At 46.3% G+C, this 16361-nt stretch overlaps 2 protein-coding genes across 2 annotated transcripts; both read right to left on the bottom strand.

Annotated features, from left to right (window-relative positions):
• Positions 1–1062: 1062 nt before the first annotated feature.
• Positions 1063–5059, bottom strand: LOC125534300 (DNA topoisomerase 1 beta-like). Its single transcript, XM_048697558.1, has 15 exons — positions 4544–5059; positions 4263–4457; positions 4085–4165; positions 3895–3954; positions 3711–3805; positions 3426–3582; positions 3223–3348; positions 2889–2969; positions 2700–2790; positions 2435–2568; positions 2077–2145; positions 1920–2009; positions 1706–1833; positions 1442–1616; positions 1063–1131 (listed from the first exon to the last, which is right to left on the bottom strand). Exons 1-15 carry the CDS (start codon positions 5057–5059, stop codon positions 1063–1065), a joined length of 2067 nt encoding a protein of 688 aa, XP_048553515.1.
• Positions 5060–10216: 5157 nt separating this feature from the next.
• Positions 10217–11198, bottom strand: LOC125534299 (indole-3-acetic acid-induced protein ARG7-like). The gene has a single exon (XM_048697557.1). The coding sequence runs from the start codon at positions 11095–11097 to the stop codon at positions 10642–10644; it is 456 nt and encodes a 151-aa protein (XP_048553514.1). The 5' UTR covers positions 11098–11198; the 3' UTR covers positions 10217–10641.
• Positions 11199–16361: the final 5163 nt, after the last annotated feature.

The following is a 16361-nucleotide window of genomic DNA, read 5'->3' as shown; positions in this document are numbered from 1 at the left end:
AACACCATCCATTTTCAACTAAGTACCACAAATCATTTACCATGTGAGTTTTTGCATTCACAAGAAGATTTAATAAATACACGAAGAATAACGCATCTTCTTGAGAAAGGGGCCCATTGTTGGTGCCACCCGTCTTAGTCTAGATCTAGTCGGGACAGGGTGGTGGTCGACGGTGAGCTATGCCCTCAATGGTGCCCCTAGGAGGGTGGCCGTGGCAATGTTGTCAACACTTGTGTTGGCCGAGCCATGATCTTGATCTAGAGGCTGGGATCCAATTGTGGTGGGCTCGGTAGCCAGGTTCCTTTGACAAGGTGTGATGGAATACCAATTGAAAGCTCTGTGCTTTGGTGCCGGCATTGGCGGCGCCTACAGGTGTAGCGTCCCTCCTAGGGGCACTATTGTGGCCTTGTGGGTGTTCTCCCTCACTTTGGTCGTGCTCCGAGTGAAAACTTGGTCTGTTCTGACGGATGTGGCAGCGACGCACTATGTCATTACCCTCCCTCTGGTTGTCGTGCGGGAGGCATTTTCGAGCAAGCTTGGATCATCACGCATTGCATCCCCGGTACTAGCGTTTGGTGGCTTGTTTTGCCTCCTCTCATTTACAGATGGTGGGGGTGCGGCAATGAAGTCTGATGGTTCGTACCTCAGTTGTTGTTACTAGTTGTGGTTCCGCTACTTATGTGCTTTTGCTTGGTGGCATGTTGTGCATTTCTTATGCGTTGTTGTTGTTTTTTTGCCTAGCTTTTTATTTGAATGGCTTTGTAAGAGTGTTTTCTCAACTCACTGTATCAATCGACCTTATGGCTTTGTCTATAAAGCGAAAACACAATATGCATACTGCCGCTCAGAAACAATAAATTTATGTATTACATTTCAAACTGTTTGTACAAGAAAGAGCGGTCTCTACTGGATAGAACACTAACAATCTACTCTACTGGTCGAGCTAGTCTTTGTCCCCACAGAGTGGCCACTGGCCATTGGCCAACATGATCCTAGTTCCTGGACTCTCTCTAAAAACACATGATCCTGGACGTACCGATTGACCAGACAGCCAGACAATCCTTAGAATCTGAAATCTGGGTCGACATCCATTGCCCATGCAAATTTCTCCAGAATTGTCTTGGTGAAAATCTGTCACAAAAATAGCCAATCCAAACAGCTTGTTAAGGACTGTAAAATGCCAGTAACAATTAAACAAGTAGTCGTTTGAAATAATAGAGCAAAGCACACGTATGGCACACAACTAATTTGATGAGTGCAGTGTAGTTAATTCAACTTTGAAACATCGTAGGAAGCTTAATTTCTATCAGACGAATTGGGGTCTATATGCATAGAGTTAGAGACATATGGACATGAGCAGTATGATCATGCACTCACGAGGTTAATAGCTATGTGCATAACTCATAATAGAAGCAAGAAGTAGTCCCTCAAACTACGGTACCTTATCCCTGTCAATAGGAACTTCATGGGTTTTGCACCACGCCACAATAATTCTAGGATCAAGGTAGTTAATCTTTGATGTGCCTAGTGCCACTGTCTTCAAATCTTCTTTGTTGTTCTTGTGGTTATCCGTTTCCACTATCCTAGTTTCAACCTGCGATAACTTCTTCTGCAACCTGCAAATTTAGATTATGTATGAGATTGTCCCCATTCTTTGATCGGGCAAGTACAGAAAGAAAATGATATATCTGTGTCTGAGATGTACATTTCAGGGGTCAATTTTCTCCTTCGCTTCGCATCTCCATCAGAGCCTACAAGCTTTCGTTTCTTTGCTTTTTTAGACACAAGTTTATTTGCTTTCTCCAATTCTACGTTCAACTGATCCCTCTGAGCCTGGAGAAAGAAATAAAACGATGACAAAAAGTTTGCGGGGCGAGCACAAATTTGAGATAATTAACCATTTGGGGGCAACAACCAACCGTTAATTCATCAATCTTTTCATTCAACTTATTCATCTGGGAATCATGTGATTTTGGGACAGCACGCTGATGGTTGCAGATTATAGCAACCTGAGTAAACGAGAAATAACGTTGAGTCAAGAATAGTAATGATGCAAGAGTGAGTGAAAGCGTTTACCTCTTTATTTGCTCGTTGATAGACTTTAGCCTTTTCATCAACGGTTCCATCTGTTGTTTCTTTGTTCAACTGTAATACCATCACACGTATATTTATTCCGATCAAAAATATATTACGACATAACATGGTAATCACATTAGACATGATAACATTACACATTCTATTTTGGGAATATGGTAAGGAAGTAGATAACAGGGTTATCTGAAGCTATGAATGATACAATACAAAAACAAACAGTACGACAGAGGCTCCTAAAATGTTTTACTTGCGACGTACTTGAGGCAATCTCTTCATCGAGCCTAAACAGTACTGCAACATAATGGTGGAGAGCAGAGAGTGAAATTTGCATTCAACTTACGAAGGTGTCCAAAGTGATGGAAGCATTGTATGTACGAAAGACTTTTGCAGTCAGGCCAGGCATTAAGTTCTTGAGATGAGCATTTAGTTTAGTTGTATCAAGCTTGTCAAAGACATGTCCTCCCTTCTTTTTACCTAGAAAACCAATACACGAAAAAGATGTAAATAATACTCCTCAGAAGGTATTACTTGACAAGTAATAGTTGACAAGTAGTTAATACTCCTCAGAAGAGATGGACGGATGGGAAAATAGCATTGGGAAATACCTGCACAGAATTCCTTAATAGCCTCGTATACAGCTAGTTCAACCTCTACAGTGTTATAGTATCTTATAGAATCTTTACCAAGAAAGTCAAACTGAAAAGGCAATGAGAAAATATCAGATAAACAGTAGTAGAAATTAATTCCTCGTAGTGAGCAACAATCAAGAATATATAAAGAATGAAGATCAAGACCTGAAGCTTGTTTGGAGGCAAACAAGTAACATTTTCAACCTTAAGTGTACAACAACCAACAGTATCTGCCTCATCCTCATCCTAAAAAGGATTGAAGTAGCATGATCAAATATGTCAATGAATCTCAAACCTAAATATATAGAAATTAACAAAAAAAAACTATACACAGATGTATGAAGAAAGGACTAGATTTTTGATAAAGAAAGAATGATCACCATGCAAAAGCAGAACAATTTATGCAGCAGCTTATATATATGGGTACAGTAGATTGCCAACAAAAATTGTGTCGCAACATTGTAGAATAAAAGGGGAATAGTATTCGATGACGATATACCTTTTCATTGCCTGCCCTAAGGGCTAGTTTATCTATAAGGTATGTTGCCACTGCAATTTGTTTCTTCCTCTGATCATTGCTCCTGAAATCCTTGGTGTAATTTGCCCGAATACTGCCTATGTAATCCTGCCATGGCCATAGAAGGACAATTATTGCACATGGGGTCACAAAAGCTCTATGAATCATAGAACAAACTTTCTCACCTTCAGTTTCCGGGCCTTCTCATATTTCTCCTTGTCACTCTGTCCCTTTAGTGAGCTGCTTGCCGCAAGGAAAACGTACTTGATGTCTTTTTCGTTTATTGGATCGTTCCAAGAGGCCAACCATGTAACAGTTTTGTCATGTTTCACTTCTTTCCAGCTGCAGAACACATGACCAATAAACAATATATACTTATTAATATTCCAACATCAGTTTCAAAGAAAAAATATTCCTTCACAAATAGTATTTTCCAATTTTAAACAACAGTAACTTCAATTTTAAGGTACCTTTCTCCAGGTGTAGGGCACACTGGGACGGGAGCCTCTTCTCCGATGTTTATCGTAATATCACTTGGTCGGATGCGTCGCTTCAATCTTCCCATCTAAAACAATTAAATAGAGAGCCTTAAACTGAAGTCCCGTACTTGAAACAGAATAAAGACATATGTGATTACATGTTTGCAATCTGTACCTTTGGATGCTCTCCACGTCCCCTGAACAAGCCAGGTGGTTCTACTCTGAAATTGCCAACCTGAAATAAGTAAATATTATTAGACTAGTGGAATATGTGTAAAATCCCCAAAGGAAAACAGTAACCTATCTATTCTAAGATTTTCATTAGCCTAAGTTATATTTAATAAAAATATCAGTAAAAAATGAACCTTCTCTTTAACACCGTCTACAAAAGCCCACATAAACTTCTCTACTTGTTTCGATTTCTCTTCCTGCAATGCTTTCTTCTCCTGTAAATAAAGATTAAATACTTCAGACAATGTAGGAAGGATAAATCTCCCTTGTCCAGCCTACTAAATTTTGTCATTATAATTCATAAAAATGTACCTCTGATGTCATGTGGCTTTTCTTCTCCTTCTCTCGGAGATGCCATTCATAGATCGGTGTGAAATCACAAAGCTCGAACTCTGTGATGATATGTGTTTTACCAAGAATTTTTCTCCAATCGGTGAAAAAATTGGTGATAAATGTTTCCTTGGATGCGTACTCTGTGTCTTTCATCACAGCAAACATGGTTGCAACCTGCAATACAGAGAATTAGCAGATGAAAAAAACAAGACGGAAGCATGTTCTTAATAATCAAGAGATGCTCTCTGTATGTACATCACCTCCTCCTGTTCTGGGGTCAGATCAACAGGCCGCCCATGGTAAAGCATCTTGACACCATGAGGCTTGTACGGAGGAGGAAAGACCACACCATTGTGCACCAAAGTAGACCATTTCTTTCGACCATCGTGCTCGGGTTCATCCTTGGGTTCGCTTTCGACACTCGACGAGTCAGAAGCATCTGAAGGCCACCTGTCCTTATTAAGAGCGGAGACTGTTTGATCACTACGACCACCTGTCCTTTCGACTGAGTTTCTGGATGCACCCCCGGTAACAAGATTAAACCGGGCGGTCAGTGGCTTGTCATCCTCTGAATCATCATCAGAGACATTGCCTCCGGTTTTTGGAGCAGCGCTGCTAATGGCCAATCTCGCGGCCAGCGGTTTCTCATCATCTGAATTTTGGTCACGATCACCATCTGCCTTGGCACCTCCTGCATTGATTGTCGTCAATTTCCTCTCACGAACATTTTTCCTTGATGCAATCGGTCTCTCATCCTCAGAATCACCATCTGGCATGGCACCTTTTCTAATGATTTCCTTTGATTTCCTCTCACAAACCTTCATCCTTACTGCAATAGGTTTGTCATCGTCTGAATCATCCGACATGAGGACATCTTCCACACGTAGTCTTTTCAGGTTACTCTTCTGACAATGTTGTCCAAGACTGTTTGGCTTCACTACAGTTCCTGATGAGCGGGTGGGAGTGGGCATGTTCTTCTTCATAGAGGCACTTGACCTCTTGAAGGCAATTGGACCGTCGATTTCATCGCCGTGGAGAGACGGCATTACTAGCTTCGTCGCGATGCAGGAACGACGCTAGCCAATGCAACCTGCAAAGCTAGCACAGTTCACCCATGTAAGCAAACTGCAAGTGATCTGCCATTATTAGTTCCAAAACAACACACTAGTAGCTCTGTACTTTCACCTAGTACACTGTCGCTTATTTCACTTTGTACCAGTCTTGACTCTTGACACAATAAAATTACACTTTGCATTATTATTTTTAGAACCACGACTTTGCAGTTTTCACCAGGTTAATTTCGTTAAAACATAGTACACTGTACATGTCTAAAAAATTCTGAAAAATGTTACTAGATGTGCATATACTGCGAGGCGACATACATACATAAAGGTTTTGTTTAGAAAAATAAATACTATTTCGGTTAAAGAATTCGACGGTGTAATAGCCGTCATCTCGGAGCTAATTAAAAAGAGTCCGACCTAACTACATACAGTTGCCATAACGGATGGCTAATCTCGTTTCGCCTAAGCAACACGGCCGCGACCCGTGACCCGCGGCCCGTGGCGGCGATCGATAGCAGCCGGAGGCCGGAGCCAACGGCAGACGTGGATGACGGGGAGGGAGAGACGCTACGTACCTAGCTAGCTAAGCGCGAACGTCGGCCCTGATCCCGGCCTTCCCAACGTCGCCGGGGAAGAGAGGTGCGGAGTTAATTAATTAGGTTTAAGGCCGCACCGCATGGACGGCTCCTCGATTGTGCGCGCTCCTTCCCGGCGCTTATATATCAAGCATTGCACAAACCTGATTTGAAACTGGTACTACAAGTACAGTATTATTATTATTCTTGGAAGAACCAATATATATAGTTCCACGCCGCTTGCCAAACAAGAAAGACGCCTTTGTTTCCAATAGACAAGCAAAGCTCGCCAAAAAAAAACAGGCTCCGGTACTTAAGCATATACCGACCGGCGAGTACGAACTCTGCAATCCCGTTGCCTTCCTTCCGCCGCCCCGCTGCGACCTCGATCTCTCTCTGGCCCAGCCCTGTTACTGCAGGATCATCCGAGCTATTACTGCCTTACCAATTTAAGATTAATTGCAGATCTACTTCTCTTGTTACTCCCTCCGTTCAATCCAAGACATGCTTTTGGGACTGAGGTAATATATAATTTTCTACTCACTCCGTCTCAAAATAAGCGTCTCAGTTTTATACTAACTTTAGTATAAAAAGTTGTACTATAAAAAGTTGTACTAACATTAAGACAATTATTTTTGGACGGAGGGAGTATGAAACAATGTTATCGCGTCTACGTTCTATACCTAGGACTACATGACTATCTTCTGCTTCTGATAGGATGACCAAACCAAGCGCCGTCTCTTCTCGGGCGAGGAACTGAGGAACATGAACATCACAGGATAGACAAGCAGTCAAAAACACATGGTCCAAACCAAGGAAGTGGCTTTCAAGAGGACGGCGAGATCAACGCTGGCAATGAAGCTTGAACTTCTACCTTCGGTAAGGATGAATTCTACATATAACCATATTATTGTTGGCGTTGAAGTTGGAGCTAGCATCAACCAAGCTACTTTTCTATGCTTACAGGACATTCTGCGGACGATAATATCAAGGTTATCATTGAAAGAAGCGGCCAGGATGAGCACCCTGTCACATGAGTGGAGACGGCTAGGGATATGCCACCCAAACCTGGTCTTTACGAAACGTACCTTCTTTCCTGCCAATTACGGCATCGGCTTGAAGGACAGGGAACTCATGGTAGATGAATTCATCACCAAAGTCAACAATGTAATCCATCCCCTGTGGAATACTTCCTCTACAACAATAACCATCGTGGATAAGTTTGTTGTCAAATTTCCACTTCGCAAGAAACATAAAAATAAGATTGACCGGTGGATTCACTTCTCCACCACATCGAGGGCCAAGCACATTTCTCTTGATTTCGCTGGAAGAGATTGCATGCTAAAACATAGGTACGTTGTCCCACTCGACAATCTTACTGGTCAGAATGGCTCCTCCGTCGAATCTCTTGATTTGTTTTATGTGCATTTAAACATACCCTCCGGTTTCTTTGGCATTACAAACCTAAAGAAACTCGCTCTGCGAGTTGTCCATCACTGAAGGTGATCTCCACTGTCTATTATTGCGTTGTGTTCTTCTGGAGTATTTGAGCATCGAGGAGTGCCTCTTAATAAGTTTAAGTATAAGCCAGGAGATGTGTCGGCTGCGGCACCTTAAGGTGAATGATACTAGCCTTAAAATCATATAGTTGCATGCTCCGAATCTTGTGAAGTTTGAGTTTGGGGACAATACCACGACAAAAATTGTGCTGGGAGACTCTTTGAAGTTGACAGAGGCAACCTTTACGCTGAAAAAGAGAAGACCAGTTTTCCTCAGTCCAAACGAGGCGTTTCTTGAGCATCATAATGGTCCTGATCCTCTTGGTTACGTACTTGCTGAGCTTCCAACCGTTGTTCCTGATGTGCACAAACTACTCTTACACGAGTGTTAGGGCAACCAAGGCAAGTGTCTTGTTACTCTTTCGTTTCAACGTAACATAACAAAATTTTCATTTCTTTCGTGGAGGATGTGCATTGTTAGCAGAGGTTTAGCAAATCAGGTACCGGCTTCGTCAACCTGAGGCATGTGAATTTCAACCTTAAAATCAAAGGCAGTAGAAACGAAAGCAGTTGGTTTGCCGGGTTGGTTCACGTCCTGGAATTAGCACCTCGCCTAGAAGAACTGGAGCTGCACGTATGTGATCCTCAGGTTGGGGTTGGGCGAGTTGGCCCTCTACGTCCTTAAAATCAAATCAGGAGCGTCTACATTTCTGGGTTCCAAGCCATGTTGGGGTTGGGCGAGTTGGCCCTCTACATTCTCCGTAACGCCACTGCACTCGAGCGCATGGTTGTCGATCTGGTGGTGAGGATGAAGCACAAACGACGCGCGTTCCATTCGGCGAGAGATGGCAGCGGCGGCAGGAGTGGCACGAAGCGTGCCCGGCCTGCCCCTAGGAGACGGGAAGCCGTGAGCAGCGGCAGGAAGTTCGCCGAGAAACACCTTGGCAGGGAGGAGTTCCGTCACATTGTCACCATCTTATAAACTCATTCTGGTGACTGTCACTCCACATGCTTGATTCTAGGGTACTCTCTCCGTTCCGAATTACTTGCCGCAGGTATGGATGTATCTAGATGTATTTTAGTTCTAGATACATCCATTTCTATGACGAGTAATTTGGAACGAATGGAGTAGCTAGCAAAGCATGCCGATTCGGCGCATCCTCCTATGTTTTGTGGTCGCGAGGCCCTAATTTTGTTGCCCTGTACGTGATGGTTTTGTTGCACAATCTCTTCCAAGCCGTTGCATAGAGTCATCAGAAAACCATTGTTTCAGGTTTTGGCTTCTGTGGTGAAGTCCTTTATCAAACACGCTCCGTGCCTGGGACAACACATACATGCGGGCCCTCCGTGCTCAGGAGAGCATGCACCATCATCCACTCACCGGCCGTCACGTATGCACGGCCGGGCCTGCCACCACGTACGGGAGGTCAGGAGATCACGCGAGAGGCGGCCATTCGCAACCGTCCGTCAAAAACCAGCATGCACGTACGGAGTACGTACGTACTCCGGCAAGCAAAAGTAGAACCGGTCGCCGTCAGCGAAACCCGGCCCGTGAACCGGCACACGCCGGCCGCCTCCCTCCCCGGGTCCGTAACCTCCGTACGGGCGAAAGGGAAAGCTACTAGAAGCACCAAACGGACGGGGCCGGCGGCAAAGGACCACGGACGGCCGGACCCGGACGGGACGGAGGCGGGCGACCGCCGGTGGTGGGCCGGGCATCAAGTATCATCACACATGGGTCCGGGCCCGCCGCCCACATGCGCCCGGGCCAGTCTGTTCTCACCAGCGGCAGACCGGCCCACAGCAAAAAGGAGGAGCGCACCTGCTGGAGAGTGGAGAGAGAAAGAACGGAGGTTCACGGGCCACCTGGGAGGGACTCTGCAATGCATCAGTCTCACCCACTCTCTGTACGCACAGAGATTGAGGCTTTATTACGAGGTTAATTCCTCTGGATAATGGGATTAGCAGGGGCCACCGCGGTCGAGCGGCCGGCCCTCCCTGCTTTCCCATGATTGAATTTGCTTGGTGTTGTGTCTTTCCAGGCTGCTACCCTGATCCATTCTCTTTCTCTCAAGCCAGGGAGGGAGAAGATAGAAAGACAGAGATTCCGGCTTACCACCATGTCTAGCAACCCCTAAAAATGTCATCCATTGCTACCCAGAAAGTGGCTGCGCCGTGGTCGGCGCTTTGTGGAAAGGCCGACGTTAGGCTCGTCCTCTCAGGATTCCATACAAACCACCGCGGGTGCACGGTGACCGAACACTTTTGAGAGAGCGTGACGGTGATCTCTCGAGAAAGAGAGAGGCCCTGACATCCGATCTTACATGACATGCGGGGGATCATCCTGAGGCGAGCAGGAGAGAAAGAAACTGAAAAATACTTGGTTGACTGCACAATAGCGGTTGCGATTCGGAAATGCTACTACTACTACTTATGTTGATTGTTGCAGTTGTGGAACGAATTATTGCCAATAATAGATAATAATTCGAGCTGGTAGCGGGTAGTAGATGGTGATAATTCCGTGATCATTGCCACCAGCCTAGCGACAGCGTGAACACTCATATTCTACTCCAAAAGTTTGTACTTAAGCTCCCAAACCGTTGTTGGGTTCTCCCATTAGTTAAACCATGCAAGTTCAAATCTTCTTCACGCTTGCCCTACCACATGCAGCTCAGAAAGGTACTAGACTAGCACCCATCTGCACTTCTGAGTAGAATACAGTTTTCTCGGAGAACGGTGCGTACGACTCTCTGCAGAAACCAAGAGAAATTTGAAATCTCAACATCACACAACGGTGAGTAGAAATGTTTCACTTGAATTCACTTGCAATGTCGGCCGAATCGCCGTAGCACGGGCGAGCTATTTACAACGGTGAATTATTCGGTAAGTGAAGGAAAAATAATCAAGAAGAAGAAGAAGAAGAAAGAATAGATCCCCGGCACTACTAAGTAATTTTCCTGCCCGGATTTGACAAGGGAGTGAATGGATGGCTAGACCCCGGGCGCCTCAAGGCCCGGAGGTTCCTCAGCCATCTCACTTCGCCGCCTCCTGCCGGCCGCTCACGACCTCTCGCTCCGTCCCGGCGGCTCTGCTCCGCCCGGCGACAATGGAGGGAGGGAGAGGGAAGAAAAAAGAAAAAGAAACAAAAAAAAAACACGACGGCCACCACCAGCGCAAATGGCGTGGAGCGCGCGCGCGGCCGGCCTAGCTCGGAGCGGAGTCACCAGACGAACTTGTCGGAGGAGATGCCGCGGAGGAGCGGGAGCGCGTCGCCGGCGGCCGCGCAGCAGCACGAGTAGGCGCCGCTCTTGATGTCCTCGAGGGTGAGGAACCGCGCGGCGGACGAGGAGGAGGAGAGGTGGCGGAGCACGTGCTCGAAGAGGCCCTCGTCGCAGGGGAGCGCGATGGGGCCGCACGCGCCGGAGGCGCCGGAGGGGAACCCGTACTCCTCCTCCGCCTGCCGGAGCAGCTCCCGGAAGACGGGGTGGTTCAGGTGCGCCGCGCGCACCACGAACCGCCGCGACGAGCCGCCCACGCACACCGCCACGTGCCCCGCCGGCACCGACACGGCGCCGCCGCCGCCGCCGGCCGCCGTGCGCGCCGCCGCGCGGGACCGCCACCGCCGCAGCGTCTGCCGGAGCCAGACGATGTTGCGGATCTTGCTGCATTTCGCCATCGGCAGTTGAGGGGCTGAGCTGAGCTGCTGGTCTGCTGTTGTTGGGTGGGGAGAGGAGGAGGAGCTGGTGGAATGGAGCTGGCTTCCCGTAGGTGGCGGGGTAGGAAGCTTTATAGGAGGGAGGGTGGGAGTGGGAGGGAGATGATGGACTTGGGTTCGTAGTCCAGTTGGCCTCGAATAAATAATCTGTGCTGTGTGAAGGGGACGGGACTTCATTCCTACATTTTCCACACAAAAAAAAGCATAAGCTCCGGCTTTTAAATATGTACATGCATTTGCAGTTGAAATATTTTATACTCACAAATGAAGGTCGTTAGTGATCATTGTTTGTCACGACATTTTCTTAAGATAGGTTCAGCAGACTTTGAGACCTAAAAGTTGTACGCTTTCTTCATAAATACATGACATATCTATGGAAACAATACTGCCAAAAAAAAATATGATGTATTTAGTGAACGAATTGCAAAATTATACGCATGTTGATGCTTTTATAACCGTGACAAATATTCAAAACTATTTTGCATTTCTATATGAATGCACCGAAAATAGTATTCCATGGTTAAAAAGACTTAGAGGGTGCTTGGATCCAAGGGACTATTTTTAGTCTGACTAAAAATAGTCTCTTTTAGAGGCTAAAGTTCCAAGCACCCTTGACTAAAGAGAGACTAGAACTAGTCTTGAGGCTAAAAATTTTTAGTCATAGGAAACCTACTAAAATATGTATTAGCCCTCTCTCTCCTCATTTAATTCCTCTCCTTTAACACATGCGAGTTCTGGATTGGAGGATTTGGAGGATATTAAATGCTCAATAACTTGATTTTAGTCTTTTTAGTATTTGGATCCAAGCATGGGTGAGGCTAGCAAGTTTTAGTCCCACTACTTTTAGTCATGGGACTAAAACGTATCCAAGCACCCTCTTAAATTATGGATGAGGTAGTCTCTTTATCAAGTTCAATGTTTCCTTGTGTATGTGCACGCCAAGTAGTCTTTGCAATGCCTCATCAATGGAGAGTTGATGATTTTTTTTGAATAAGACTCTTGATTTTGTATTAAAGACTTTCAACGATATATGACATTCCCATAAAAAGGACAACCTGGTTACTAGTGAACCAAACAAATTTAATCTACCGGACGAGCTAGCGGAAGGCAACCTAATATCGCTGCCCTGATATTGTATCTTGCGGTCTAGAAGTCATCGTGCTAAGGTCCAGCTGGACCAACGCCCTGGAAAAAAAGTAATAACCATAGAAGTCTTCTGTAGATCAGAAACCCCAAAGCTAAACAATCTCCTGAACAAAACTTCTGCCAATTTCGTCATTTGCGATCGACAGGAAACATGAACAAATACGCAATGATATGTCGCATCAGGGAGACACCCCAGGGGGGTGAGGCAGAAACCTCATCGTAACCGCAAAAATGGTGGAGGGGCATCATAACAATCGCCAAGGGTAGCGTTTCGCCATCGATGTCGCTGACAGCCCTCCACCACTTAAAGAGTGGCAAGAAGAACGCAATTAGCTTGATATCAATATGAAGACACATGAAGCGCTCACCAGATCCCAAGGACTTGAAACAAAGGTAGGCAAAACCTTCCAGATCCAACAGTGGTAACCAAGACAACCACCGCTTCGATGAGAGATCCAGAGAAAACTTATTTGTCGGCACGATCGCCACCACCAGAGTCAAAGTCATTCACAACCAAACCTAGCTAATATAACTACTCAGGGCACTTGAAAACAAAGTCCCGATGTTTTATTCCCTTCCGCCGCCATAGGAGCTGCAGGCGGAGGCGAGCGAACCTCAGTGACGGTGACACCAAAATCCAAGGTGCCTGCTTGCTCTTCTCTTTGTTTTTGACATGACCCACCTGCTCCTCTCGCGGGATCTCCTATCATGGCTAGGGTTTTACATGAGACCTAGAAAAGCAATCACCACAATTGCATCTAATTGTCGCGAGATCTGCTCTAGACATGAACAAAGACTTTATGACTTTGACTCACTTGTTTCATACAAATATTAATCATGTAGAATCATGTTTGGGACAGAAATACAAAAATAATATCATGGAAATATTTTGCATGTACAACTAATGCACCACTGCTCCAAAAATAGCTGTTCATAATTATTCAAAAATAAACGAAGTTCTGATGCACGATCTAAATGTAGCCATCCTCTCAATTCGACCTAGTATACTAGTTATTTTTGTTAACCCATAGCAAGTGTCCATAAGGGCCTCTATGACTCGCGGGATTATGAAAATGCGGGAATAGGAAATGCATAGGATTGGAATGACATGTCCACTTGAATCCTATAGGATTAGCAAGGAGTTTTTGATGTCACAGAAAAAACAAAAGAATTATAAAAAGTGATTGGAGTGGATGTTAGATTTCCTATAAAATGCAGCACAAAAGATTTCATAGAAAAAAATCCATATGATCCAACACTATGAATCAAAGGACCAACGTAGGAAAAAAATTTGAAGTATTTTAATCTTCCAAAAATCCTATAGAATTCCTTTGAATCAAACGAGCCTTAAAACATTTTTCTTGTTGCATGACTTGGCAGCACTTGGGCCAAGATTGAATCGAGTATAATTAATGTGTGACCAAATTACAGTCAACCGAAGAAGATGAATGACATCAAGTTAGAATATAAAGTCCATTATCAACTGTGAAATTGCGTGTGCACAGATGAGCAGTCTAAAAACAGGTGATACGTATGAGACGATCCCAAAAAGAAAAGGTACGCACGGGGCATTTTGTAGCATAATTTGCCTCGTCAAGTCATCGTGCATATCATTTTGTTGTTGTTCTTCTCCCGCCTTAATTTCCCTCGTGGATAACATGAGCCTCGGCAGCTCAGCACCCAGCTGGACAACACGCTTATATAACTACAAATATTGTTCCCTTTAAAAGAATACTCCACAAATGTTGATTTCTTGGTATATCTCCTAATAATGGTGGACACACTGAGACGCTACTACGAGTCTAGGACGCAAAAAGACTTGCCACGTACTGCTGGAGTCCTTGTGAGCTTTCAGGATGAGGCAGGGTACAGGAGAGCGGATCACGAGGCACTGTCCGCCATATTTTGGCACTTGGCCGACGCCTGCCGGGCCTGTATGGCCATCGGTATCAAGCTCAGTGTTCCCGCCGCTGCCAATCGATTGAAAGGATTTGCACGCTTCATCAGGAAAAAGAAGAGCGGAAACACATGTGAAGCCCACAGTACCACAGTGGTTCATCAGACAAGCCGTGCATGCGTCTGGGTACGTACAGTCGGAGTTGGTAGTGCTACAGTCGCGGGCGCACATGCGCATGGCCGCATCGCATCGGCGCGTCGTGTGCCGGGGCGAGAGCTGAAGAAGGGGAGGAGGAGAATCGTTTTGGTCCGATCGATCGAGCCCATGCGTGGTGGGTTGGATTTGGATTTGGATCCCCGCGGCGCGCGGTCAGGTGGCGGAGGCGCTGCGCTCGTGCATGTGGCCCGGCGCTGCCCGGCCGTCGGTCGTCAGCCCCGGCCGCACGCATGTGCTCCCCGGCGGACGGGTTTTGGCGTCGTCTGGCACGAATCGTATGCTACCGATCTCTCGTCGGATTTGGCGGGATGCATCGTCGCCGGACTGGAGCGGGGTGGAGTGGTAGCTTTCGGGAGATCGCCATGCGGATTTCGGGCCGCGCAGCACGCCTCCCCCCGAGCGAGCTCGGCCCGCTGAACTTTTGTGGGTGTTGCATGATTCTTCAGTGTGCTGCTACCATGTATGCATAGGCGTAGACGTGTGCTGGCTGTGGCACTGTTACCTCCTCACAAAGTTCACTTGTGTACGAAAAACGATTGATAGCCCTCCTAGATGAATGCATGCATTGAGGACCCTAGCATAGGGTAAGCGTGCAACGCCTCCAACATGCTTTGTCGCCGGGGACTACTACCACTATACTCCCTCCGATCCTTTTTACTCTGCACATTAGATTTGCCGAAAGTCAAACTTTGTTAAGTTTGACCAAATTTACATTGGAAATTATTATCATCTATAATATCTAATAAATATAATATGAAAATATATTCCAAGATGAATCTAATGATATTGGTGTTGTTATGTGAATGTCTATAATTTTTTATATAAACTTGATCAAAGTTGGATGAGATTGACTTCGGACAAACCTAATATGCAGAGTAAAAAGGACCGGAGGGAGTATATAGCTGTAGCCTTAGGGATAGCAGTGTAGTACTCCCTTCATTCCACAATATAGTGCTTCCTCTATTCACGTGCTTCAACTTTGACCGTAAATGTATGGTCAAAGTTGGACCTTGGGAAAAACGCGGGCGCACTATATTTTGGAATGGAGGGAGTAGTACAACAAGCTAGCACATGACTGCTGTTAATTAGTGAAGTGCATCTTGTTTGGCCGGCGATGAAGGTCGTTCCAGAAGGAAATTTTGTTTTTCCAAACGAAGACCATCAGGCCGGGCGGCCGGCGCCTTTCACTGTCTGGGTAATCTGAATCTGCCCCCTGATCGGAGCCGTGATATCGGTCAACTACCATCGGTTCACAAGACACGCTTCCTGGCTACGTTACGGTGTTGCTTCTGATTCTAGTAAGTTAGTACTAGTAGCACTGTGCTAAATGAAGTGACAGAAGCACGCAGGAACTGTTTTCTTTTCTGGGACAAGTGTGTGCAGCGACTATATGCAGCAACGGACGGTCGATGGATGCGCTCGTCCCTGTCAGATCCAAGACGCTCTCTGTTCGCCGCTCCAGCGCGCGCAACGCTACAAAATAGTAGTAATCCACAGTCCACGTACGTGTTTGATTACATGAACATGTCAGGGACTCCAGGGAGGGCCGCATACGGATCATCGACAAGTGAGCGCAGCCGAGCTCGGTGCCGGGAGGTCAGTCGTGGCGCGCCCGCGCCGACCGACGGCAGACTCTCGCTCGCTCCAGGACACGAAGCTCGATACGAATATGATATGCGCGGTACGCTGCCGCCACCCAAGTTCAGTGGAACGAGGCCGGCCGGCGCCGCGCTGCGTCGGGATCCACGAGACCTGGGTGGGTGCGCGCGGCTCCTGCTTCTCCCGGCCGCGGGCGCCGGAAGGATAGAAAATGTGCGGGCGGCGGAGGGCGATACGGCGAATCCTGCGGCGCTGGCCGGGTCTGGCCATCCATCCGGTGGTTCAGCGGCTGGCCGGTATGGTGGTTGCCGGGTGGCGCATTCACCTTGACCGTCTCCGATCCGTGCATTATAAGCTTCCAAGGACG

Source organism: Triticum urartu, chromosome 2 (assembly GCF_003073215.2).
Source record: "Triticum urartu cultivar G1812 chromosome 2, Tu2.1, whole genome shotgun sequence".
NCBI lineage: Eukaryota > Viridiplantae > Streptophyta > Magnoliopsida > Poales > Poaceae > Triticum > Triticum urartu.
The sequence above is the reverse complement of the archived record's forward strand: the minus strand, read 5'-3'. Positions and strand labels throughout refer to the sequence as shown.